The following is a 27,288-nucleotide window of genomic DNA, read 5'->3' as shown; positions in this document are numbered from 1 at the left end:
TCTTATACATCTTTGCCTCTCCAACAAGCACAATGCCTGGCACTTCGTAGTCAGGCAGATTTTCATAAATTAATAAATGGAGTTTATTACCCTGATGCTTTCTAAAGCCCTCCAGTGTACAAGAAGCCTGATTTCAATCTCTTACCCTTCATCTTTTCTGTGTAAATTTACAGAGCCCCTTATCCTGTCAGAGGAATTCTTTCCCTTGCCACTTAAGTATAGACTACTAATAGTCAAGTCTGATTATAATCTCAATATTTATTTGTATAACAAAAACAATGCCAGTCTCTACCCCATGGCCCATTCATCTACTCTATAAATATTTATTGAGCATCTGCCATGGTCTTAGTATTGTTTAAGGGGCTGGGGATTCCACAGTGAACAAAAAAATCTATGACCCTATGATGTATACGTTCTGGTGGCCAGAAGACAGAGAATAAGAAATAAACAAGTAAACGTATAGTGATATGTCATTGGCAATAAGAGCTATGTGGAGAACAAGAAAACAGAGCAAGGGGAAAAGGAACATTGATGTACCATTTTGTATATGGTGGTTGTGGAAAGGCCCACTGAGAAGTGAGACGGTGACATTTGAGCAAATTCAGGACAGAAGTAATGAGTGAGCCGTGTAGCTATTTGGGGAAAGAGTATATCAGGCACAGTGAAAAGCAAAGGTAAGGGCACTGAAAGGGGAGGATGGTTGGTGTGGTTGAAGGACAACCAGGAGGCTGGTGTGGCTGCAGCAGAGTGAACGTGGCTGAGTGGTTGGTGATGAGGTCAGAGAGATCATAGGGACCAGATTAGCTAAGGCCTTGGAGGTCATTATTAGGATATTGGTGTTAATCTGAACAAGAGTTGAAACCTTGGCTTTTGGTTGTAAAAGAGTCTATAGTGGAGCAGCAGCAAGGAGACCGCCTGGGAAACCAATTGGGAAGCTACTGAGATTAAGTGAAGGCATTAGGGTGACTTGGATGAGCGGCTGCTGGAGGATTTGACCCAAGAGGTATTGAATCAACGAATGTCCTGGTAAAACTGCAATATTTTACCTCTTCTTAGACATTCCTCAAATACTAATTAATAGCTATGTAAATCCTAAAACATATCTGCCTTTTCTACCTCTTTCCTACTTACTTATAATACCAGCCCTTCTATATACTTCTTCTTCCCCATATCAGTCAGGTGATTGTTGGTAGAAGGAGAAGGTTTTTAAATTAAAAATATCTAATGTGGGATTTTTTTAAATTCCAAATATACCACATGTTTATTGTAGACAACTAGATAATAAAAAGAAAAATTTAAAATAACAAATTCATAATCCCATTGCCAATAGTTAACCATTGTTACTACCTTGGGGCAATTATTTTTGCAAAAAGATGTGATTGCAATGTATAGATTGTTTTCTAACATTCTTTTTCAACAGTAGAACATGTTTTCTTTCTCAATAAAAATTCATCATTTTTATGTCTAAAAGATATTCCACTAATGAACTATATCCTAATTTATTTAACAAATTTCTGTTTTTAGTCACCATTTCATTAACAAATATTTGTTGAGCACAAATTTTTTATTATAGAGAATTATACAGAAAATTTCATCCAGTTAAATACTTATGACATCCTTAATTATTTCCGTGGGCAAAAAAATTACTGAGGGGCCAGCCTGGTGGCGTGGTGTTGAAGTTTGTGCACTCAGCTTCAGAGCCCAGGGTTGCAGGTTCAGATCCCAGCGTGGACCTAGCGCTGCTCATCAAGCCATGCTGTGGCAGCATCCCACATAAAATAGAGGAAGATTAGCACAGATGTTAGCTCAGCAACAATCTTCCACAAGCAAAAAGAGGAAGACTGGCAGCAGATGTTAGCTCAGGGCCAATCTTCCTCGTAAAAAATAAAAGACTGTGATATTTTCATTTCATGTGCAGCCCCCATAAGGTAGCAAACCAAAATGCCAAGTGTTCCTCAAACACAGTATCACATAAGTAAAATCCAAGCCCTAGAATCAAACTCCTTGTGTTCAAATTCTTGGCTCCACCACACTTGACACCTAAGCAAGTGACTTAACCTCTCTAAGCATCAATTTTCTCATCAGAAACTTACCTCTTGCTTAGTGTGGGGATTAGTAAGGCAACCGATGTAAAGTACTTAACACAGTGCCCAACACATTGTACATGTTCAACAAATTATTATTATTGTGAAAAATGTCAAGTTTTATTGGACTGTATATATGTCATTAGTGAGATATTTTATCAAACCATAAATATTTTATCACTATGAATCAGATTATAATAATAGTTTTCACTAATTAAGGAATTATTCTGTGCTAAATACTATGCTAAATACTTTACATACATAAGCTAATTTATTCTATATAACACAGCTAAAAGGTGAGTAATGTTATCCCCATTCTACAGATAAAGTAACAAGAGCTAATATAGTGGTACATGTTACTCAAGACCACAGGCTCGTGTCCTGGCTCAAGCACTTACTCATTGTATGACATTAAGAAGATAACCTCTCTGCGACTCAGTTTCCTCATCTACAAAGTGAAGATAATAATAGTACCTAAGGTTGTTGTGAAGCATTAAATGTGTCAATATAAGTATGGTGACTTATATTCCAACACATATATGAAGGCCTTAGTACTTGGTAACTATTGTTATTTTTATGAAAATTATCAGCACTATTGTTGCTCAGAATCTGGTACATGTCAGAGCTGGGATCTTTAAAAGATTTTTTTACTGCTAGCTTTTTAGTACAAATTTATTTTTGGACAATCCCATTAGGCTCTGATAGCATTTCTTGGTGAATGACATGTTCCACTCGTGGTTAATTAATAGGCCTGTGCCCTTGCATTAAATACAGCTGCATGAGTCTTCCACGAGCAAGACACCATTTCCTCAGAAATTCCCTGAAAGGACTTTTTCAACCAAACAAATTTTTTGAGGAAGGATTGGAATATATCAAACAGACACCCACGAATAAAGGAACTGCAGTGGATTTGTGGTAGACACAGGCTTACAATGTGGTGAGCTAGTCTTAGAAAGCGAGGCCTGACATAGAGTAGAAGCAGATAAATATTTGTTGAATGATGGAATAAAATCCATGAGCACATTAGGTCAAAATTTTCTTTAGAGTCATTTTTAGGACAGGCCAAGGATTTTAGTTTTATTACACTGAGGTAATTTGAGCCATCAATCAGAAGCGTAACAGCAATGTTTCTTTCCGTTCAGGATTTACGAGACCGCCTGTGGGACATTTGTGATGCCCAGAAGGAAGAGGCCGAGCAGGAGCGTCTGGATATCATAAATGAGAGCTGGTTGCAGGATTCCATGGGAATAACGATGAACCATTTCTTCTCACTGATGCAGGTAAGAGCAGCCAGTCATGAATACGAACTCTTCCCTCCACAGCCATGTCCCTCATGTAACAACTCCTTTAGGACTGTGAGGAGTCTGTTCAGGGCTCATTTTACTTATAGCATTCTGCCCAGCCTGAGCTCCTGCTTGCCAAGGAAGTTAGCTGAAATAAATGATTTTGGTCTCCACCAAACGAGCATCAGAAATGGGAGCATCCCAAACAACTAACCACCAGGTTTGCTTCCAGGTGGCCCAGACCTGTGGAGGGGACAGCAGAGATGGTATCTATACTGATTGTTACCTCATCAGCCTCTCACAGCAGACATTCAAAGTGGCCAGCCAAAGCCTGGGAAAGCAAACCAGCCATAAAGCATGGGCTAGATCAGACTCAGCAGGCCTTTGATTCCAGAAAAAAGTTTATGTCTAGACTGGAAAAGCAGACTATTCATCAGAACAACTCGATTAACTTATATGTGCAGTCTGTTAAATAAAAAACTGCACTGGAAAGATAAGAAGATAGACATAGATTTTATTCTGAGACATCATCAACAATAGAGGAGAGAGCATAGACCAAGTCTAGATACGCAGCTGCCAAAAATAAGGGCTGGAGAGATTTTAAGAGCTGGAGTGGGGTAGAGAGTCATAGACCATCTATGTTTGCTGACTGGCCTTGCCTAAAGGAAAAGTAAACTTTCTCCTATCTTCACAACAGGAGGTAGTTCTACCACTTGGAGCAAGCCACCCTCCTAAGTTAGGCACCTCCCCTCCCAGAGGAGCTGGGACGCAGGCTTTCTGTTCCTTGATGCTTACCTTTCAAAGAGAGGTTTCCCAGGTCCTAGGGAAAGACAGTCCTGAGTTCTAAAACTGGCAAGAAGCTTTTAAAAAGATTTACATTTCAAAGGGGCAGATTCAAAGGATTTATAATGACAAGTTTGCTAAAGTAAATACTTCAGTCAGGAGCCTAGGTTAGGAAGAAGCCCATGTGAAATTTCGTCAAGCTGAGGAGAATATGAAGGCTGTCTTGGTCAAGCCATGTCTACATGAGTATTTTTTTCTAGAAGAATAGCAATGAGGATAGAGAATGGAAAAGGTACATTTCTAGCCTTCAACTGATTACCTACCTGAGAAGATGCTGCAGGAAATGAGAATATTTAGCTGACAGTCGCCAGAGCTAGTGCATAGTAGGTGTTCAATAAATGCTTGTTCAACTAAGGACCAATGAATGCTAGCACTTCCAGTATTCAAAGGGACAAGTCTCTGGTGCAGGGGCAGTTGGACCATAGGAGGCCTGAGAAGTAGGCAGAAACCTGAGAGGCAGGGGCAGCCTCACTGATTGCTGCCTCCAGGATCCAGGTGGGAGTTAACGAGGCATGGGTTGTGCAAAGGATTAAAGTGAGACACTCAAGCATCCTGAGCCAGTCTGGCTAGCATCCCTGGGACACCAGCTTGGGCAAGCAGAGGTTGAATGTTGGAAAAGATGTGTCAAAAGCTTATGGCAGATGTAACTGAAATCCTACAGCAAAGGCTAAGGGAATAGAGAATTTTTGTGACTCACTCTCATCAGTCAAGCAATACATACCCCTTTCGGGAGTGGTATGACTCTTACACCCACAATACCTAAATTTAAGGTTCTCACCCTGAGAAACTGAATCCACATCTAAAAATAACTAGAAGAAAAGAAGATAAAGGAAAGGGCAGCTTAAGGGCTAATGTTTATTGAGTTCTTACTCCGTACGTGCCAGGCACTGTTCTAAGGACTTTCATGTAAGGTACATTAAACCTGCATGACAACCATATGCAGTGAATTCTATTATAATCCTGTTTCACAGATGAGGAAACTGAGGCAAACATAGGTGAAATGAATGCCCAATGCTGCACAACCGATAAGTGGGAGTGCTGGGGTTTGGGACTCAGAAAGCCTAACTCCAGAGCCGTACTCTCAGCCACTGCTTTATCATCAGTGTTGTTTAAATAGTTGAAGGCCTGCCACATAGAACAGCAAAGAGCCCAATTCTGCACTGATCAATAGGAGCCTACAAAAACCAAAGATAGAAATTAGAGGAGAGTAGATTTCACTTCCATAAATGAAGAAAGAGCCTAATGATTAGAACTGTCCATCAAATAAGACTTTTGAGGTAATTGAGCTGCTTGTCCAGGAGGCTCATAAGCAGAAGCTTGCTCATGTTTATGGAGGCCTAGGGGAAAGATTCCTCATCGAGGTCTTCAAGGGCCCATGGTAGTGGGTAACAGACAGCTAGATAAGTGTTTCTCAAAGTGGGTTCTGTGGAACACTAGTCCTACAGTGTTTCACAAAACAAGGATTCAGTGATCAAATGACTTTGGGAGGTGCTACATACTCTACATTTTCCTCTTCCTGGGAGAACGACAGGCGTATTGACATATTAAGGCATCAAGATGCCCTGCAATAAAGAAATCCTTTTGGTATGTTAACCCAGCATTTCTAAAACTGACTTTGCAAAGTTTTTGTTTGTTTTACCTCCAGCAGGGTACTCATTAGCAGCCTATAGGACAAGTTTTTTACACAATAAATTTTAGAAAATGCTATGCTAGATGATTTCTAAGATTCCTTTCCAAACTAAGATTCTGTGATAAGAAAAACAGTAAGAAAGCAGTATTCAGTAATTATCGTAAAGTGAGAGCAGTCTTGATCGAGTCTGCTTATATGAGAATCCTGGATATAGAATGGTATCTTATTCATAGTTAGCTATATAATGAATCAAATTATGCTCCTTAAATAAACATTTTATATAAAATAATCACTACAACAAGGCTAGCCTAAGGCACAGATACCAGCACTGTCTCAAATACCAATTGTATGAAATAGGCTCTACTAAACATAATCATTATTAAAGAGTTCAGTTTTCTAAGTTAAGGAGGAAATAATTTCCTGATTTCTAAATTTATTTATCAAGTAATATAATCCTACGGTTTAATGACTAAGAATTTTTGTATAATCTTGCAACACTTTTCTTCAATTCCCCAAAGTTATTTGTCAATATCCAAATTGTGTTTAGATTTGCATGCTGCTCATTGTAAATGTGACACTGTGCAGTGTAATTTCATGAGCATAATTTACAAAACTGATTTTTTCTCTACTGTTTTACCAAATCTAAGCATGACAGGTCAATCACTTATTGTCAAACTGTGAGATTAGCCCTTATATGAATATTTTAAAACAATTTGGTTTTCCTGCAAGGAAAGAGAAAAATGTTTAGTTTTCCTAGTAATTTCAAAATGCTAGTTTGAAAAGTTACTTAAATATATGTTTTTGTTTAATATCCAATTTAAAACATGTTCTGTAATTTAAAACAATATATGAATGGTAATTTTATTTTGAAACGTAGATTCAAATTAACCAAATAAAGTTCTTCCTGTTTCAGTCATTTAGCTAGAAAAGTTTAATAAAGCAGAGAACAGTGTTTCAGGAGCAATTTGGCTTATGCTTTTCTGTATCAAAACAACCTTGTTGAAATTATCCTTGTCTTTTGCTGTGGACTACAATGTAGAAATAGACATTTATTTGTTCTAAACTGTGATTATGACAGTACAAGACTATTTCTTGAAGTTTCATGAAATAAATGACAACATTAATTGCTTGATAAATATAGGGATCCTTTCATAAATATCCTTGGGTTAGGTTCAGCTGAGGGTTTTGAACGCTAAGTCAGTTTTGTTCTTTTTAGAAAAGATGCTTTCTGTAACTAACTAGATGTCATGGAATACATCTGTGTAAGAGCTTCAATCTTTAGGCCCTCAGGTACTGGTTTAAGTAGCCCCACTAACCAAAGCAAAGTCTGAAGGTTGTTTTTACGCTACCGAAGAGAAGCACAGATACACCAACTGATCTGTCACTTCATGAGAGAACGGGTTGGAAAACTCATGGTCTATGTTGGTGTGTTCGGCACTGCACAGGGTCTCACTCTGCATGCATTTCATCGTCACTGCAAAGGGAAATGAGCTGGCTGGCAGGGAGTCACTTTTGAATAACTGATGCTCACCTTGCCACCAGCTCTACTGTGCTTCCCCACTTCCCACAAGGCACCTACTAGCAAAGCCAGCGGAAAGATTTCTCTGTGAGCACAGGGGAGTGATTTCCCTACTGTACGTATGGAGTAAGAACAGAAACTGTGAAAAAAGAACAATTCATTATCACTTTATCTTACTATCTGTCATTTCTCCACAACTAGGTTAAATCGTTCTAGAGGACCAAAACCTAGTCTTATTTTATATTTCAGTTTTTTGTATTTGTATGTGTAATATTTTTGGTATCTCCAAGGTCATCTAACATGTTACCTATGACAGAAGACACTCAAGAGTTTGTTAATGTATTGGTTGATTAAATACAGGGCACAGAAGAATTCTTAATGTCAAAATAATGAATAACATACACCAGACATAATACATACTGTAATCTTTTGTAATATCAAGAAGAATAGAAATGCCATCTTGTTAAGTGGAATTATACTCAATAAGTACACAGACCGCAAAGTCACCATTTATCTTTAATTTTTATGAAATTTTAGATATACACTTGCAGCCAATTCTTTCTTAATTTCCAGAAAATGAATTTCAACCTAAATGTTTTTAAATAGTGCTTACAGAGCTTATATGGGAAATATGTACAAATCAGCTTGTTCTTTCTTGGATATTAACATTCATATTTACTATTAAAGGCAGAACTGAACCGTTTCCAAGATACAAAGAGACTCCTTCAAGATTATTACAGGGGAATGGAATGCAAAATCCCAACAGATGACAATAAGAAATTTACCAGAGTCCCATTGGTCCAACTGTGTACTAAAGACGTTTTGGAATGCCAACTCAGGTAAGGGAGGCTATTGTGTCGCACTGTAATTGGTCTGAACGTAAAACTTTATGATTTTAAATTGAATACCACTAATAAAAGCCACAGTCCTGTACCTGCAAATCCAAAATCCAAAAACTGAAAATTTTTTATAACTTTAATTTAAGACTATTGATATGCACTGTTTATCCCAATTATGGTGAATATTTACTCATTTTTGCTGCAGAGGTATATTGTATTTTATTATAGAGTGCTTCCAACAGACTCTGCTAGGGATATTAGTGAATATATATTATATATAAATTTCAAGTTCTTTTTTTTTTTTTTAACTTGCTTTTGTTTTTCTTTTTTTTTCCTGGGAAGGATTCACCCTGAGCTAACATCTGTTGCCAGTCTTCCTCTTTTTTTTTCCCTCCCCAAAGTCCCAGTACATAGTTGCATATTCTGATTGTAAGTCCTTCTAGTTCTTCTATGCGAGCCACTGACACAGCATGGCTACTGACGGATGAGTGGTGTGGTTCTACATCCAGGAGCCGAACACGGGCACCGAAGTGGGACACGCCAAACTTTAACCACTAGGCCATCAGAGCTGGCTCTAAATTTTGAATGCTGAAGCGCTTTTGGCCCCAAGAGTTTATAGTAAGAAATTGTGAACCTCTATCACTTTTATGAAAGGTCCCAAGCAGTTCTGTGTGTGTGTGTGTGTGTGTGTGTGTGTGCGCGCGTGTGTGTGTGACATTATGTAAGTGAAAATTGGAGGGGTTAGGAGTCTTCTTTTACAGGTAAGGAAATTGAGAAACAGGAAAGACTCAGTCCTATGTGATTGTGACTTCATGAGACTGAAAGACTTATTAATAATCTAACATCAGACTCCTGCCAGCAAGAAAATAAACTTGGTGGTAAAGGTGGAAGAAAAATTATATTTTCAGCCAAACATTCCTGTGCGATATAAAACTTTGTAAATAGTTGCTTTTGTAGACCCAGTGGGTGGGGGCAGAGGAAGTGCCAGATCCCCAACCTTGAAAATTTACAAAAAGAATGAAAAATGTCTTTAAGAAATGGGGGAGTGGGAGTGGTGGTAATTCCTGTGATGTGATTCCCAACTATAAAACATCAAAACAGAGCAAAAAGTAAGCATTAAAATAATGAAAAATAAAACTCAAAATCCTTAAAACTTAAGTGAATTAAAAATAACTTAATAAAATAGAATTAAGAATTAAAGTAATATTTTCTCATGACCAGTAAGATATGAAGAGGGGAAAAAGAAATAAGTTAAGTTTAAAAAATAATATTCAGGCACTGAACATTAGATTTAAATCTCCAAGGAGGTGAGCTATGTATTGTAGATTGAAAGAAGTGTACGTACTTTACTTTACAAGCTTTCTCTGTCAGTGCAGGTCACAGGAGTTACGCAAACTCAATATGGGGTAGTGAATATGTTTTGAAGTCAGATAGATCTGGTTTCAATCCTGGGTCTGTTATTTGCTAACTATATGTAAATAAATTAAGACAATTTATTTGTTTGGGAAAGTCACTCCAACTCTCTTAAGCCTTGGTTTCTTTATCTGTAAAGTAGGGTTGTTGTGAAAGATTACAGAAATGAAATTCTCAGAGCATTTAGTACCACATCTGGGAATCAGAAAACTTGAGATCTAGTCCCAATAACTCTCAGTAAGTGGTGACTGTTATTGTTATTGCATAATATGACAATAAACTATTCTTACTTACGAGCACTATTTAAATTGTGAGTATTGCATGTTCTCTCTTTGTGTGTTTTACCTTCTCTTATTCCAAAAAGGATTTGAAATGTCTTGAACACAATAGGGTTATACAGTGATCTGAAGCTGGTTTCTTCTTTCTCTAGACGTCCTTGGTCTGGTCCCAATATATCCCTGTTAGGCCCATGTGTAAGCAAGAAAACACAAGAAAGAAAGTTTGTGCTCTCTTCTTGATACAAATAGAAGAGAAATATTTAACTCAGCAAGCTGCTGAGAGAGATCTTTGAAATCAGAAACAATAAAAAATTCCAAAGGCAATATGAACCATCAGAGCCATCAAAAGAGGCCAAGTTTCACTGTCTACAGTAGCAGTGCATTCTGTTCTTAGCACAAAATAGCAAGCCAGACGTAATGGGGGAGCTATTAATGTTGGTTAGAAGCAAGAAACAGGCAAAAGAACAGCCAGTTCTTATTTTCTGCAAAACAACTCTGCATCAATCTCAAATCACTGCTATGAATACCTACTGGAACTCTCAGTCAGTCAATGTATCAAGCAAGCAACCAACCAACCACAGAGTCTTAACATTTATAAGGGAAACAAGCAGTGTTGAGCATTTTCACATAGCTTATCTATTCTAGTCCTCCAAAAATGTAATAATAATAATATGGTAAGTAATAATTAGTTAATAACTAATAATTAGTAATTACTAATAATTAGTAATGATAATAGTCATATTATTATTATTTTCATTATTTCAGAAGGAACAGAGCCTCAGAAAGTCAAGTGACTTACCCCAGTTCATGTCTACGGATAGTGGCAGAGCTAGCTAAACCAGAGTTTTTTCCAGTAAATGAATTCTAAACCCAAATTCTTTTTCTAAATGATACGCCATCACTGCTGTCCTCCAAACCAAGGCATTGGGAAATGAGCATTGTACTGCGTTAGACATCTAGAGATGATCACACAACCTTACTTTGATTTATTAGCCACGTGAATCTCATGTGTCTCAGGGACTGAGATTTAGCATTACTGGATTATTAAAACATAAATCGGGGCTGGCCCCGTGGCCGGGTGGTTAGGTTCGCGCGCTCCGCTGCAGGCAGCCCAGTGTTTCGTTGGTTCGTGTCCTGGGCGCGGACATGGCACTGCTCATCGGACCACGCTGGGGCAGCGTCCCACATGCCACAACTGGAGGGACCCACGGCGAGGAGTATACAACTATGTACCGGGGGGCTTTGGGGAGAAAAAGGAAAAATAAAATCTTAAAAAAAAAAAAAAAAACACATAAATTGTCCTGTGGGTAGACATATACTGGGTAGTAGATGCTGAACACGTTGCCTCTATAAGCACAGTACCCTGTCAGAATTCCAAGCACTGTAAGAATCAAAGAGCTAAGTTCAAGAAGCCTTGTCTGATACTTCAAAACAAGGCCAAGCTAATTGTTTGCTGGAGTTCACAATCTGAATCACGGCTCTGTTCCCCAGCAACCTGTGTCTGCCAAACCAAATGCTTATTTGAGCTATCGCTCCTGGCTTTCCTCCTCAAGTTTCAGCAAAGCCATCCCTTGAGGCTCCTTTCTCCCCTTGCCTTATCCAAGCCGAAAGCCCCTCACTCTTTGTCTCACTGAGGTGGATCCCAATCACAAGAAACATTCTGCTCTGTGGATCTTTCCCTCCTTCTGTTAACCTTTGAGATCCTGGGGTCCTTTTGGGATAGAATGTTCCCAGGGAAAGCTCTAAAATTTCTACATAGGGGCAACAATATGGTTAAGAGAAGGAAGAGGTAGAGCTTAACTTTGTGTTCCCAAGCACTTTACAAAACAAAAAGAAAGCCCCTCATCATCCATGTTCAAGGGTGGGGAAGGTCACTTGAGCTCTTCCCCACCCATCACCAAAAAGTTATTGCCTCCATGAAATACCCCAGTAGACCTCACATCTGTCATATCCTGCGGTTTTGTTTTGTTGGTGAAGAAGATTGTCACTGAGCTAACATTTGTGCCAGTCCTCCTCTGTTTTGTATGTGGGATGCCACCACAGCTTGGCTTAATGAGCAATGTGTATGTCCATGCCTGGGATCCAACCTGTGAACCCATGGCCACTGGAGCAGAGCATGTGAACCTAACCACTATGCCACCAGGCTGGCCGCAGTCATTTTCTGCTTCTATACTGTCCACTTTAGGAAGCCAAATAATACTAGTCATCTTAAACAAGTGATGCCCAGTTGCATTTGGTTTGCTTTCTCATGACTGAATTATTCCTCGTCCCATTTTCCTTTATGCCCTGGATATATTTCAAAATTGCTTTTCTTCATAATTGCTATAGGTTAATCCACCTCTTCATAATTACTGAGAATTAAACCTGAAAATTGTGTTCTGTTATTGTTTGTTTCTAGTTCCCTCTTGTTAATAAGACTTCCTAAACCATAAGAATTTGAATACAGTCTTTTCTCCATTTAAAGAGTTTTTCCAGAACAGCTTTGAAAATTGAGAATAAAGCAAGACAACAAAATTCAGAAAGTAACATGGTCATGGAAATAGAATTCTGTTACATAAAATCTGTTAAATGAAATCTTTATATTCCTTTTGTTTGTTTTCCAAAGAATTCCTCTGGTTCCTCGAATATCCATTTCTCTGGATTTGGCTATGTCCAAATCAAAATCCAGAGCTCTACTGAAGGACAAGATTGATTACACGCTAGAAAATGTGGAGTTAAACTTTGAGGCGGATGAGAAGTTGGTAATAGACACCTGGCAGCAGGCTTCTTCAGCGATATCTCACATGGTAAGCAGCACTTGTTATTACATTTCCTTTCAGGAATATCCGTTCAGTAAGTACCAACGTTGCTAATATGCTATGAATAGAAAATTTACACAAGGTTTGCAAGCATGGTGTAAATTTATACTTCCAAGGAGTCTTTTTTTCTGAAAGAAATAGGAAGTGAAACAAGTCAATCAGCAAATATATGAGATCAAAGAAGGAGTGAACCAACATTCGATTATTTTCTATGCTGGACCAGTGTTCCAAGTGCAGGGGCCCTAAAGGGCCAGCAGGAAATGTCAATGAGGCAGGTCAAGTATAAGGCAATAGGGAAGGGTGGGACTGTGGCCAAGTGGAAATCACACCCCTGTCTAAAGAGCTGTGTGCTACTCTGCCCTAGCCAAATTTGCCATTTGAGAATGAGACTCTGCATGGCCAGATTTTCCAATTTTATAAGAACAGCCAGAAATTCAAGTTTTAGTGTGAAATCTACTGATTTTTAACAAGTTAAAAATGAAAACAAATTTTTAAAAATTGACAGAGTCCAGCAAAACACACATCTGCCCCACAGGCCTCTAGTTTATAGCCTCTGCTAGGCATTTTACATAAGTCACCTATGGGATAAGTATTATTATCCTCTTTACAGTGGAAAACCAAAATCCAGAGAGGTTAACAAACCTGCCCAAGGTCACTTGGCAGGTAAGTGTCGGAGATGAGATTTGAACCAAAGTCTACATGACTTCCAAGTTCGTGTCCTTTCCACCTTCCCTGAGAGGTAAAGTGATGATTCTCCTTGCCTGCAAAGAGCTGGACCAAATCAAGAGGGAAAGGGACAGCATGCAGATGACTTTAAGCAGAGGCTTCACCCCGTACAGAAGGTGCTTAACTCGATGACCACTGTTCCCTCATCCTCCAGGTCCTGGGTCCACCAGTGTGGTTTCTGTTTTTGTTCTGTGCCAAGCCTTCTTTGAGTTTCCCCAAAATATCTCATTTGAGCAGAAAGCAGTGTTCACTTTCCAGAAGGTTTTTTGGAAGAAGTAGGAGAGGAGCTTGCATCACAGTCTCACAGCAAGCAACCAACACTTTTGATTGGGCGTCTTCCAAGTCCCTTCCCGGCCACTCTGCATCCAGGGTCCTTTTCTCTGGCCTTATCCCACTGCAGCCTCAGTGCCTCCTGTCTGCTCCCCATATCTTCCTTTTTTTCTCCTTCTTTCTTTCTTCTGTCTCTCTCAACAGCGACCGTAAGCTCCTCTGATTGTCTTGCTTCTTTTATAAAAAGATTTTAGTGTGGATTTTGACACACATAGGAAAAGTGCATAATATATAATTGCATGGCTTAATGCACCCACCTAAAGTAAATAGTCATGGAACCACCACACAGGGGAGCAATGGAAAAGGTCTGCACATGCCAAGTCCTTCTTGTGTCCCTTCCCAGTCCTAATACCCTTCATCCCCAAGAAAGGGAACCTCTATCTTGCCTTTTTAGTAATCATGTCCTTGATCTTCTTAAGAGTTTTATTACCCAAGTATGTATCTCTAAATAGTATAGTTTAGCTTTGCTTACTTTTGAGCTTCAATGGACTCATACCTTTTGTCTCTTTGTGTCTTCTTTTCCTCAATATTATTTGTGGGATTCATCCCATGCTGAGTGGAGCTGTATCCTGTTCATTTTTGTTGCTTCATAGTGCTGCATTATATGAATATATCATAGTTTATTTAACCTTCCTGCAACTGATACACATTTGGGCTTCCTGTTTTGTGCTATTATGGATACTGCTGCTATGAAGATTCTTGTACATGTCCATTGGTATGCATATGCACACATGACTGTTGGGTATATACCTAGGAGTATGTAGACAATACTATACATAATACTTCAGCTTTCATAGGTGATACTAAATCCTTTCCCCATGTTACTGCAGTATCATCTGTGTCATAAATTATTCATACATGTGATATGTATGACTACATATCATAAATTAGGTCTGTTGCATTGCTCTGTTTGTCTATCCTTGTAGCAAAACTACATAATATCATACCATTTATTTGTTATCTGGATGAACAAATCTTCCCACCTTGTCATCTGCCAAGACCATTTTGACGCTTCTTGGCTCTTTGACTTTCCATATAAATTTTCAACTCAGCTTGTCCAGATTCACAAAAATGTTAGCTGTAGATTTCTTTTCAGCAGTATTTATCAGGTTATGGAAATTCACGTCTATCTCTAGCTTATTATGAGGATTTTTTCATGAATTGTATCATCAAATGGTTCTTCTGTATCTATAGAGATTATCAAATGATTTTTTTCTCCATTTTCCGTTAAAGTGGGATATAATATTGGTCAATTTTTAATATTAAACTTACATTGCATCCCTAGAACAGTCCAACATTATAATGAGGCATCATCCTTACATGTTGCTGGATTTATTTTGCTCATAATTTGTTTAGGATTTTTGAGTCTTTGTTTATGAATGAGAAAATTCTACAATTTTTCTCTCTTATACTGTCCTTGTCTACTTTTAGTAGTAATACTAAAATACTAGGTAATACTAGCCTCATAAGTCGAGTCAGATATGTTTCATCTCTTTCTATTATTTGCAAGATTTTGAAGAAGTCGTAAGTTTTCTTCTTGAAATGTTTGGCAGCATTCACTAAGAAGCCATCTAGGCCTATAGTTTTGTGGAAAGTTTATAGGAAGAGTTTTTGTTGCCCCCTCCCTCCAAGGATTCATTTTCTTTAAGAGGTATAGGATACTTTCTATCTTCTTTTTCTTATTGGAAGAAACTTGGGTTGGTTTTGGTAAATTTTATTTTGCCAGGAATTTTTCCATTTCTAAATTTTCAAATTTATTGGCATGAAATTGTTTAAAATATCCTCTTGTGTTTGTGTTGATACTTGCAGCATCTGTCTGATGGCCCTTTGCCAGTGCTGATGCTGGTTTCCGGTGTTTTTCCTGTCCCTTGATTAGCTGAGCCTGAAGTAGATCGATTACTCAGTCTTCTGAAAGAACTAACTTTTAACTTCATTGATTTACTTTACTGTGTTTTTTTCTTAATTTTATTTTTCCCTCATTGTTTTCTTTGGGCTTATTTTGCCATTCTTTTCTAGAACTTTGAGGTGGATGATAGTTTATGAATTGTTGGTCTCTCTTTTTTTCCTAATATATGCACTTGTGACCATAAAGCTCCCTCTGTGGACTTGCTCTAACTGGATCTCAAGTTTTGATATAATGTTATTTTCATTGTCATCCAGTTCAAAGGGTTTTAGAAGTATATTTTTAATTTTCTAAATAGTATGTTAACTTCTGGCTTAATTACATTTTAATCAGAGATCACACTCTCATTGAAATGTTCTGAAATTTGCTTTGTGGTAAGTTTTAAGAATGTTCTGTATATCCTTGAAGTATATATAGTCCATTGTTTTATATGTATATATAAAATTGTTTTATGTATACATATTTATATCTTTACTATGTTATTTAGTATATATTTATATTTAAAATACATATATATACTATCATTGTTTAAATCTTTACCCTCATTAAATTTGTTTTCTCCTTCTTTGAATTGTCAAGAAAGGTATGATAAAATTGCCCACTTTGAGACTGGATGTATTCATTTCTCTCTACACTTTCATCAGTTTTTGCTTTATGTATATTTGAGGACATGAAATTGGGTCTAAACAAATTTTAAATTGTCAAATATTTCTTGTGAATTGAACTTTTTCTTATTATGAGGTAATCTTTATGTATAATGCTTTTTTTTGGAAATTATACTTTTAGATATTTTTCACATGTTAAATATTCTTTCATCCTTTCTGTAGCTTTTCTTTCTTGCTTTTTTCCCCATCTGTAAGTTTGAAAGTAATGCGTTCTATTACTAATCTCTTAGTGGTTACCCTAGGAATTACATCACGAATTATTAACGCATCAAGGTCTAAATATTATTTACTCAATAAATTCATCTGTTATTCCTAGAGCAACCACTAAGTGAATTAGTGTATGTTACTTCCAAACTAATATAGAGAAAAACTGAAATAATTTAAAATATTCAATCCAAAATAAGAAAAGAAAGGAGGGTAGAAAAAGATTCAGCACAAGCAATACAAATAGAAAGCATATAGTAAGATGATAGATTTATACCTCAAATATATCTACAACTACTTTAAATTAAAAAGGGAAAAATGATCCAGATAAAGGAAAAGGATTAATAGATTTTTTTTTTTTAAAGAAGCATATGATGCTTCTAAGAATACAGAAATGATCTTGCTTTCTTGACCTAGGAGGAGAATGGGGTAGCGTGATGACCTCCAGTAGCCACCATAGAATCCTAAACCCTTGACCTAGAGGCTCAGAGCTCCATATCTTTGCTGGTACCAACTCATCAAACCCTCTTGTGAGCTGACTAGATATTGCTTGTTACATATTCCATAGGCATTAAAAATTCCGACGCCTTAGCTGACGCCATTTTTTCTGTCCTAAAATATGCTCCTCCTTCCTTCTATTTGCTTAAATCCTATTGTTTCTTTAATTCTTCAGAACTTGTTCCTGCCTTGATTCCTGATCACTTGGTTACCTGTTTCCTGAAATCCTAGCCTTCTCTGATCATATGTTCTTTCCGTCCTTGTAGCAGATTTGTTTCTCCCACTCATTTGGCTCTTAAGATCTGGGTTATTGTTTGTAATTTTTGTCTTGTTAGTTGTTTTCCTGAATACTTAACTAGATTCTAAAATTTTATGTACCTTTACCTAGCATAATGCCACTAACATAATACTAGGTCTTGAGATGCTGCTACTGCTATACTGATGATGATGATGTCAATATTACTGATGAAGGCAATGATGATGATGATTACCACAAAGACCACAACTACCAAGCACCAGAGAGTGGAAAACCAGATCTAGGAGTTCTAGAAAAGAATATGAATTATTATTCTTATTGTTAATTGAGCTATGTAAACATAATTTACAAGTCTTATGAATCCCATTAAAATTACCTGGGGAAAAGGACATTTTAAAATGTTACATTATTAGAAAGAGTATCCTACAGCACAAAGAGAATTAGCTATCCCTCTTGATTAACCTGTGTGATTTTAGGAAATTCACTTAAACTCTCTCAAGTCTTCAATTCCAGATCTGTAACATAAGAGACATTCTACCTATCTTTCCTTTCTTAAAAGGTTGAAAAGATCCAATGAAATAACATATATGAAAGTGTTTTAGAAATTGTAAATATAATAGATCATTATGGTAAGAAAACTACTCAAACTTGTACTGTTTTTCTCATGGACTTTTAAAAAACACATAGACAGCATAGGAGGAAGGATTGTTTAGTAATTAATATTACTAATAATTGTATTTGAATCCTGCTTTTATGTTTCTTACAGACTTTTATGACCTTGATGTCACATGACCTTGAGGGAACTTTGAGTTCCAAATGAAAAAGGCCTGATTCAGTAAATTGTTGTGGGGAAAACAGTACCTGCTGAGATAAGTGCAATTAAAATGAGGGCACTTTAACACAGGCTTTATTCCACACAGCAGTTTTACCAAGAGCAACCATTTAGTGTGCTATGTTAATTTTTTAGCAAAACTTTCTCCTAATTAGCAGGTATGCAGTGATTTCAAAGAAACAAGTCATGTGTAACGCCCACAATGTCAAGGCATTATTTCTAGAGTTTCTTCAGCCTTATAAGCTAGACTGCTGGATGTATTGTAAATTATGTTAATTTTTGGAAAAGACCCAGAGGTCTTTGAGGGAAGTGAACCAGAAAAATGGAGATGATGATAATTATCATCGTCATCATCATCATCCTCATCACAAGGTTGTTTACAAAGGAGAAAAATCCAATTTTAAAGGAAATTGCTAACTTACCATGCTTTGCAAGAACAGATTCAAAAATGAATTGCTTGCAATTTAGGGGAGAATGTTAACAAGTCTGCTTTCAGCTTTACCAAGAATTTGAAACTACAGTATATATCATGAAATTCATGTTCATCTAAAGAGCATCTGATTAAAAAAAAATGCAACTGGCTTGCTTTCTCAAACTTTTCTGTATCTCTACAAGGCTCTGCTGGTATTGAAGAAGCTGTGGGTGTATTCTGTGGAATATGATTATTTTAAAAGAAACTCCATCAATTAATAGGCCTTTCCTGGGCCTCTCCTATGAGCCTAGCACATGTCCTAAAAGCTATGGAGAATACCAAGAAGGAGGACTGGCTCAGCTCTCAGGAGCATGAAACCCATTTGGAGGGTGGGACAAAACTTAGCACTCATAGAACAGTTGGGGACAGTTTCATGCTGAGCCCTGGAGTATGAAGCTTAGCAGGAATTTGGAGAGGGCAGGAATTGGCTGGTCTATCTCTCCCACAAGACTAAGCTTCTTTGAGGGTAGCGACTATGCCTTATTCATCTTTCTGTTTACCTCCATCAAACTTCTTCCTCCTCCCGGCCCCTCACTCCATTCTCCCCAAAAATAACATCAGGCTTGGACACAGTAAGCACTTCAATAAATAAACCCCCATGGACACCCATTTCCTCACCCATTTCCTCCAGTTGCACTATTGAGATTTTAAAGTTTTCAACCACATGTTGCTACAGCGTCCACAGTGCGTGAAGGTTTTATTTCTTCCTTTCGGGAGTCTTTTCTCAGCTCTCATTTCTCAGGGTTATAGTTATAAATGCCCTTCACCTCTCCAGGAGCAATTGGACTTATCTCAGAAGGTCCAATCTTGCTAACTGCAGGCACCACCCAGCTGCACAAACCCTCAGATAAGGTTTCTCTGCTGCCTGAAGCACAGAGCCAGCCTCAGAGGAGAGATGGAGGGATCCCTGCGGTGCCCCACCCCTCCCCCTTCATCAGCTGTTATGCAGTGGCCTCACAGCTGATGTCTCAAAGTAGGGCACTTGTGGGACTGAAAGGAGGGTGTTGCTGAGATGCAGAGAAGCTGAGAGTCCCCTGAGTGGAGGAGGCTAAGAACCAACGATGAGGTTAGGCTGTGGGACAGGTCACCCTCATGAATACTGCACCTTCCTGGGATGGTGTCTAGGGTTAGAGTAGAATGGAAGCCCAGGACGCAAGTCTCCATGAGCCCACTTAATATAGGGCATGCATTCCTAAAACTTGTTTGGGGGCATGTAAAATTCATACCCATTTTATGTATAAAGCACAGACATACATAAAATACATAGACAGAAACATTTGTACAGTGTTAAAATTTCTTGGAGGGGATGCCATTAGAAGAAACTGTTTTAAAAACTCCATGGGGGAAAATAAAAGATGGAGAAACACTGATATAGGGGAATGCCCCAATTCAGGGGCCAACAGATAGCAGGAACTTGGAAGAATAGTGAGTATTAAGTCCACAGAGTCTGAGATCTCAAAGAAAGGAATTTTTGCATAACCATGGAGCTGTCACAGTCTGGAGGTGACAATGAAGAAATTCAAGGATGCCCTGCAGGCAGGGCTTGAGAAAGAGAACAGCCTCCACACAGATGGCTGCGGGGAAGCAGCATCTGGGGACAGGGCCAGCTTTCCATTTAAGTAAAACAGCCAAGTGCCTGTTCTGTAAAGACTGAGCACATGGCGTGGTTGTTTGCAGTGGAATGAGGTTTCAGTGGAATTAAATGATGACTAAAGCCAAATGATTATCATATTTCATAAATGTATTAACTGAAATATTGCTCTCATACAACTAGGTCACTGCTGAAATTCATCAGAGGCTCATGGAAGAAGAAAAAGAAAACCAGTCAGCAGATGCAAAAGACAAATCTCCTCAGATGAGTGCAAATAAAAAAGTGAAAAATGAGCCCCCCAAGAAAAAAAAGGAAGACAAAAAAGCAAAAGGTATTCATGGTTTTAGCATCCAGAGCCCTGTTAGGTTTCTGGGTTCGGTTAGGTTTAACTTAGAGAGCCAGGCTTCTGTGAGCTGGAGTGTTAGTTGGCAAATTGTATTGCATGCCAATCCCACCTAACCTGTTTATCCAAGTTGCCAACTGTATCCAGGATAAAATGAATCTCAAAGACACTTTTGAACATGTTAAAAAAACTCCAAGATCACACTAAGTAACCTGAAAAGTGTGTGCCAAGGAGCTGACACTTGCTGCAGTTACCTGGAGAAGGTTAAAAGCTAAGTATGTGCATGTAAGTTTCAGGTTTAATTCAAGCAAGTCCTTCTCTCCTGGAGGCCTCTTGCCTAAATCTCTGCCTCAGAGGCATGAGAGAAAGTAGAGAAGAAAAGAAAGCTCAGTTTGGGAGAGACCTCCAGTTAACATTAGAAATGAGCTCTGGCACACATGTTACTCTCTCTCTGAATGTTTTCCCTTGTACATTTTTGAAGTGACTTGAGGCAAGAGAGGAAGAGATGAAAGCAGGTGAGCCAAAGTCACTCCACTAGTCAATTACTCATAATGTTTGTTAGACACCTGCTCTGTGAAAGACACCATGATGGATGCTGAGAACGCAATTGTGAATTCAAAACAAACCAACCCATGGTCCCTGCCCTGACAGAACTGTGGTCTAGCAGCAGAGACAGTCACATGACCAATCCTTGTTCTTTGGTAGGGGAAGTTCAAGTCCCTTGAGAGCAGGGTCACCTCACTCCATCTGATAGGGAAACGTTTCCCAGATGGAGTACATTTAAGCAGCCATGAGTAGGAGTTAAGACAAAGTGCTGAGGAAGGGGGTGAGGGGTAGGGTTGCAACTGAAGCAAAGGGAAGAGAAGCGGCCCAATAAAAAACATATCACCTTACTCCATCTCAGATGGTAAAAATAAAAGAAATAAGCAGCATTTGAAGGCAATGCTTCAATTTACTTTAATGGAATAATTGGTTGAGTCCCGTCCCTTCATTTTACAGATGATAAAACAGAAATGCAGAGAGATTTAGCTCTGTTGCATCTGTAACTTATACATACATCTACTGTTGTAATTACATCTTATTACAGTTTCTTTGTTCACGTTTATGTCTTCACAAGACATAACCCCTTGAGGTCAGAACTTCAAGAAAGATTTATTGAAGTACGTAGAATCTTGCATACTGGGCTGCAAGTGGAATCACACAGCCATTTCTAATGGGTAAATTCACAGACAAATACTGACATATTCTTCTTTTCTAATTCTCTTATGTAATCACTGAAGTACTTGTAGTTAAGTACTAGTTAAAAGATGATCAAGTTGCTTATAGATTCTCTACCGTCAGCTATATGTCAACCATATCTTGTTGAAGTTATTCTCTGGTCTTTTCTTGATGAGAACCTGGGAAACACTTGGCTAATACAAATAGCCCTGTGGAGTGGTCCTTCTGCAGGTGGCTAATTGCATGCATGGTATGTTGGGGTTTGCTAATTTCTGTCAGCAGACTCTGAATTTCACTCTCTTTGGAGTCTGTAAACATGCCTGCCTTTGCTGCACATCTCATTTTCCCTGTTGCATCACAAGGCAGGTATTTTTTTTTTAGGAATATTAGCCTTGAGCTAACATCTGTGGCAATCCTTCTCTATTTTACATGTGGGACACCTCCCACAGCATTGCTTGATAAGTGGAGCGTAGGTCTGTGCCCAGGATCTGAACTGGCAAACCTGGGGCCCCTGAAGTGGAGCACACGAACCCAACTGTTATGCCACTGGGCCGGCCGCACAAAGCAGGTATTTTTAGATGCATCTAGCCTGGATGCCACGTGGAGAATTCTCAAGGAAAGTCTATCAATATTTCACCACTGTCAGGACCAGGGTTTCTCTTTTCCCAGGCAGTAGAGGCTTATAGCTCCACACATTTCACTTTGTACTCATTTTGTCCAACTTCCATGTGCATACACTTTTATGTTGGCAGTTTACTCAGCATGTTATATTGCGCTTTCAGGAAAATCACCACCTACAGCAGAAGCCTCTCCTGTAATACTAACAGTAGAGGAGATGGCTGAAATGGAAAAGAGAAACAAACTGAGGCTCAAAATAAAAGAAGAACATCTTGCTGCTCTTCAATTTGAAGGTAACAGTTGGAAAGAACTAAGATGGTACTTTTCAGTGGAAAATGGACCAGTAGGTAAACAGCCCAGGGGCTGCTCAAACTGTGTCTATGAGAACACAAAGCTGACCAACTGAAACCTACATTCAGTGGGTTGTGTTCATGCGACCGTATGAAGACTAGATTTGACAGCTGCCTGCTGGGATCTCAATAAAAGACAAGGAGAATTTGGAAAGGGTTAGGAGAGTACAAGCAGTAATTAAAATCTCAACAAATAGAAACAAACAGAATATTTTAGAGTTGGTGTGATTTTGCAGGTTGAAAGAAGGCTTGGGGCTACCTACGTACGTGGTTTTATGTTACAACAAGAATAATTTAGGCCTCTCACGAGGAAAATAAACCCTGACTAAAGGCTAAAAGTCCCTGCAAGTGAGTTCTTGGGAGCACAGGCCATAGAAGAGCCAGGCATGGATCAATTATGTTTACGGGCCTCCTTCTCTATAGACAGTAATGACTCTACAAGATATATTCTTCTTCGGGCTCTTCCAGTTATCTTATAATGTAGATCAAAACGGAATTTAAAAAGATAGGAAAATGAGCAAAAGTATCCTAATTGGTAAGAAACCATGGTCAATATACTGGGTGACAAAACCATAAAAATGCAGCATTGGCTAAGCTGGGACACATTAACTACTCAATGACCATTAGCTTTTAAGGATGCTTTCCACCCCTTGCTTCTCTCCTCTTCTCCTCTCCCTTCATCCTACTACCACCTGCTTCCATAATCCCAAGAGTAAAATCTAAAGGAAGTTGAACACAGGAAGATCTGTGGTATCAGGAAAGTTGGGACACATGCTTCCCCACCAGTGCCTGTCCCCACATCTGCTTTCGGTAGTTTCCAGTAGACTTCACCTTTCAGTTCATTCAATACAGGATCCCTAGCGTGGCTAATTTCCATCCTTCATACAATAAACATTTACTGAGTTTCCACTATGTGCCAGGTCCTGTAGTAGTCGTGGGAAACACACATATACACAAACACAAAACAAACAAACACATGTAAAACTCAATCTAGAGGAAGAGAAATGCAAACAATCACCTATAATATGTTGTGATATTGGAGATGGGCATACAGGACACAGGCGGCATGGGAGAGTCATGAGAGACATCCTAGTGGATGAACTAACACTTGAGCTAAAGTGGAAGAACGTGGAGGAATTTGCCTAGGGAACAAATCAGGGTGAGGAGGGAAGAGGATAATGAGGTGACCTGTGGTGAGTGGCTTGGGAATCTGAGGCATATTCTGGGCAGGAGTGACTAGGGAGATGGGGAGGCTACATCATGGAGGGTCATATAGGCTCTGCCAAGAAAGTTACATTTTCTCTTATGGCAACTGGGAGCCAGTGAAGAACTCTGTGCAGAAGATTGACTGTGATTGCATGTGCAGGTGAGACAGATTACTCTGGGGAGTGTGGAGGCAGATTTGGATTTAATGTGGGCAAAGGAACTTAGAGAAAATAGGATTGAGGTGATGTCAGTAGTTTAGGTGACAGATAATTAATGCCCAAACTAGGCCAGTAGCAATGGAAAAAGCAAAGAAGAAAGAGTGCAGAGAGTTTAGAGGTCAAATCCACAGACCTTACTGTGTGCCAGGTACAGCAATAGGCCCGGGACACACAGGCTTCACGCTACTTCTCCCAGTGCTGACGGAATAATGGCATTGCCATCCCAAGGTTCTCAAGCAGGAAGATCATCAAGAGACTTTGTACTTCCTCCTTTTGGAAATTCAGAAATTGTCTATTTGTGTTTTCCCATTCCAATTTACCAAAGAGCATATTGCTATGAAGTGCAATAAATGTAAACCTCAGTTATGGTTTTGGTTTAAATAAACTATCAAACGATTCTACCACACATTACCTTTTTTCCTTCTCAATGAGATAGATAAGGTATTAGTTATCCATATTGCTTATTAGATGTGTACCTAAATCTTCACAAATCGAAGCATGATTGGTTTAAAATTGAATTCGATTCATCAGAAAGTGTATGTACATATAATACATTAAAAAATCCTTATTTCTCTTTTTAAATAGAGATAGCCACACAGTTCCGACTTGAACTGATAAAGACAAAAGCATTGGCTTTCCTTGAGGAGTTAGTATTGAAGGCGGTTGACGTGTACAAACTCATGGAAAAGTGGCTTGGCGAGAGGTACTTGAAGGAAATGGCCAGGTAAAGTATTGCATAAATTTTTAAAAATATACTTTGTTAATTCCTGAAGACCCAAATTGACAGAGATTTTTAAGGTGTTTGCAAATGTAAATTACACTTACAAATAGAAATTTTGACCTTTTAGGAAATCATGTATACATTTGTATTGACTCTTTCTTTTCAAACAGTAAATCATGTATCAAAGTGTTCTATTACAGTATCCAGTTTTGCCCATCATTTATGAGTTTGGTTTTCATACTACTCAATAAGGACCTTAGTTTGTAAGGTAAGATTATAGGTAATTTTTAAATATTTTTTAGAAGTAAGGTAATGTTTCATATCTTTCTAATGCCAGACTTATTATTAGTTAAGGCCAATTAAGGGAAGACGAAGAGGTCATTCCCTAGAATGTTTTACCAGTTAGGCTGATTCCCTTGTAAGGGCAATACCAAGTTCTTTTCTGTTGGATTCCACAGACTTTCCAGCCTTTCATTGCTAGTGAGGGGCAGCGAATCTCATCCTCTTAATTTTCCCCTAAAAGACAAGAAGAGGCAGCCCGACAGGGTGGAAGTGGCTCTCAACTGAGTCAGAAGATGGGGAGTCCCTCATTGTCCACAAATCAGCAGCAGGCCTAATCCCTTTGGGCCCCATGGGCTTCATCTATAAAATGAAACACGCCAAGCAGGCTATTTCAGAGGATTCTGTGATACACTACAGTTTACAATAAACGTTTACTGAAAATTTAGAAGTTTCTACCTACGTAGAATACAAAGGGCAAGTATTCTCAGAAGCAACCACTGCCATCTAAAAGACAACTGTTTCTCTAATCCTTGTCCCATAAGGAAAGTTCTGTTGTAAACTCTTCACCCTAGTTGTTTATATCTGTTGCTCTATAATAAAACACACACACACACCCTCAGCCTGGTAACTTTAGTGCAGTAGTGCTTAAAATAGTTTTACTACTGGATAGCCAAGTCAGTTACTCTTCAGCATCATAGAGGAGTGATGTTCAATTCTGCTCTCTGCCTGTCACAAGAATGAAAACATATCTTCTTCATTCTTAGGATATGCAGCTCTCATCCATGTGGCCATCAAGTGTGAATGCTTCCTTTCTATCAGATGTACCTGTGTTTCTCAGAGTTATGTTGTGTTTATATGTATCGCTGACCTCTGAATCTAGCCACAAGAAGTTAAAACCTAGGACTGTTCAGCTTTACTTTCTGTTTTGGTTATTGCAAAAATTCCCAATGATTAAAAAAAAAAAAATAGAGCTATCAGATCCCTTTGAACTTCCAATCCTGCTTTTCATTTTCCTGGCATTTTTTCCCCTCCCATTCTTGAGAAAGTTACTCTTGGTAACCTTCCACTAGATGGCGCACTTATTTTGATATCTTGGGGTCTCACTCTACAAAAGGAGCCCACTGGAATTGTACTCAGTAGCTATCCAATGTTCTTCTCCTCTGCCCGGCAACACACACACACCATCAAGCATAAGCTAATTAAATAATACATACTATATGGACACTCACGAATATAGCATGCTAGAGTTGAATTTAAGGGTGTATTTTTAAAGAGAGCAACAAATACTATTTAAAAAAATCTTCAGTATATGACTATTTTGGTGTTCTTGAGTTGTCTAAGAGCAGATTAAATATGCATTTTTCTGCCATGTTCAATCTTTATTGCAAGATATAGACAAGATCCTCTCTATAATACATGATATTGTATTTATTCATGTACAAAACTTCCCTGGCCTTGAAAATAGCTTTTAATTAGGGCCATAACTATAATCCCTAGTACAGCTTAAACCCATGCCCTATGTGATTGCACATTAATAACCATCAAGTATAGAGTTGTGTGTTATTGGCTCCATTGCAAAGATAAGGAAAATCAGAGAGCTTAAGTAACTTACCCAAGGACCCATGACTAGAGTCTCTGGAATGAGAGAGAGCGCAGCTTCTAGGGTCCTTTCCAGTGCACCACAGGGCCTCCTAACTACTGCTGCTTATACTCCATGACTTAGCTAAGCATGGTCATTCTTCCTGAAGATAGCAAAGCAATCAACAGATTATATCATCAGAGGCCATTCTGTCAGTTCTATCTTAGGTCACATCAGACTCCTTGATATATAGTTAGAGAAACACCACTCTTCTAGAAATCCGTTAACAAATTTGATTCACTTTACAGTTTATCCTAATTTCAAATAAATGTGTTATTCTAATGGTTATATTTTTACAAGTTTTTCTGCCATATAACCTTATTCTGGTTCATTCTTGGCATGAAATGTATCTCTTGACATAATCTTGCATACATGGTAAAATATATTCTAATACTAATAAAACCATGTTTAATGAAATCTCTTTTGTTCAGCTTGGTATAAAATGTGTGACTATTAGTCTGAATGAGCATATATTTTGTTTCTAATTTATATTTATTTGTTTATACTCTGCCTTTTTACCAAGTGGATT

At 38.4% G+C, this 27,288-nt stretch overlaps 1 protein-coding gene across 3 annotated transcripts in view; it reads left to right on the top strand.

Moving 5' to 3' along the window:
- The window catches only part of SPEF2 (sperm flagellar 2), a 176,448-nt gene that overhangs the window by 111,026 nt on the left and 38,134 nt on the right, over positions 1-27,288 (top strand). For all 3 annotated transcript variants that reach the window (XM_046671896.1, XM_046671894.1, XM_046671895.1), the window contains 6 exons: positions 3,227-3,364; positions 8,047-8,198; positions 12,495-12,675; positions 20,348-20,495; positions 22,508-22,636; positions 24,703-24,841. In XM_046671896.1, coding sequence (XP_046527852.1) covers positions 3,227-3,364; positions 8,047-8,198; positions 12,495-12,675; positions 20,348-20,495; positions 22,508-22,636; positions 24,703-24,841 — 887 coding nt within the window. The remainder of the gene's footprint in view (positions 1-3,226; positions 3,365-8,046; positions 8,199-12,494; positions 12,676-20,347; positions 20,496-22,507; positions 22,637-24,702; positions 24,842-27,288) is intronic.

Source organism: Equus quagga, chromosome 9 (assembly GCF_021613505.1).
Source record: "Equus quagga isolate Etosha38 chromosome 9, UCLA_HA_Equagga_1.0, whole genome shotgun sequence".
NCBI classification, from domain to species: domain Eukaryota; kingdom Metazoa; phylum Chordata; class Mammalia; order Perissodactyla; family Equidae; genus Equus; species Equus quagga.
Note: the sequence above shows the minus strand (reverse complement) of the source record. Positions and strands in the feature narration are given on the sequence as shown.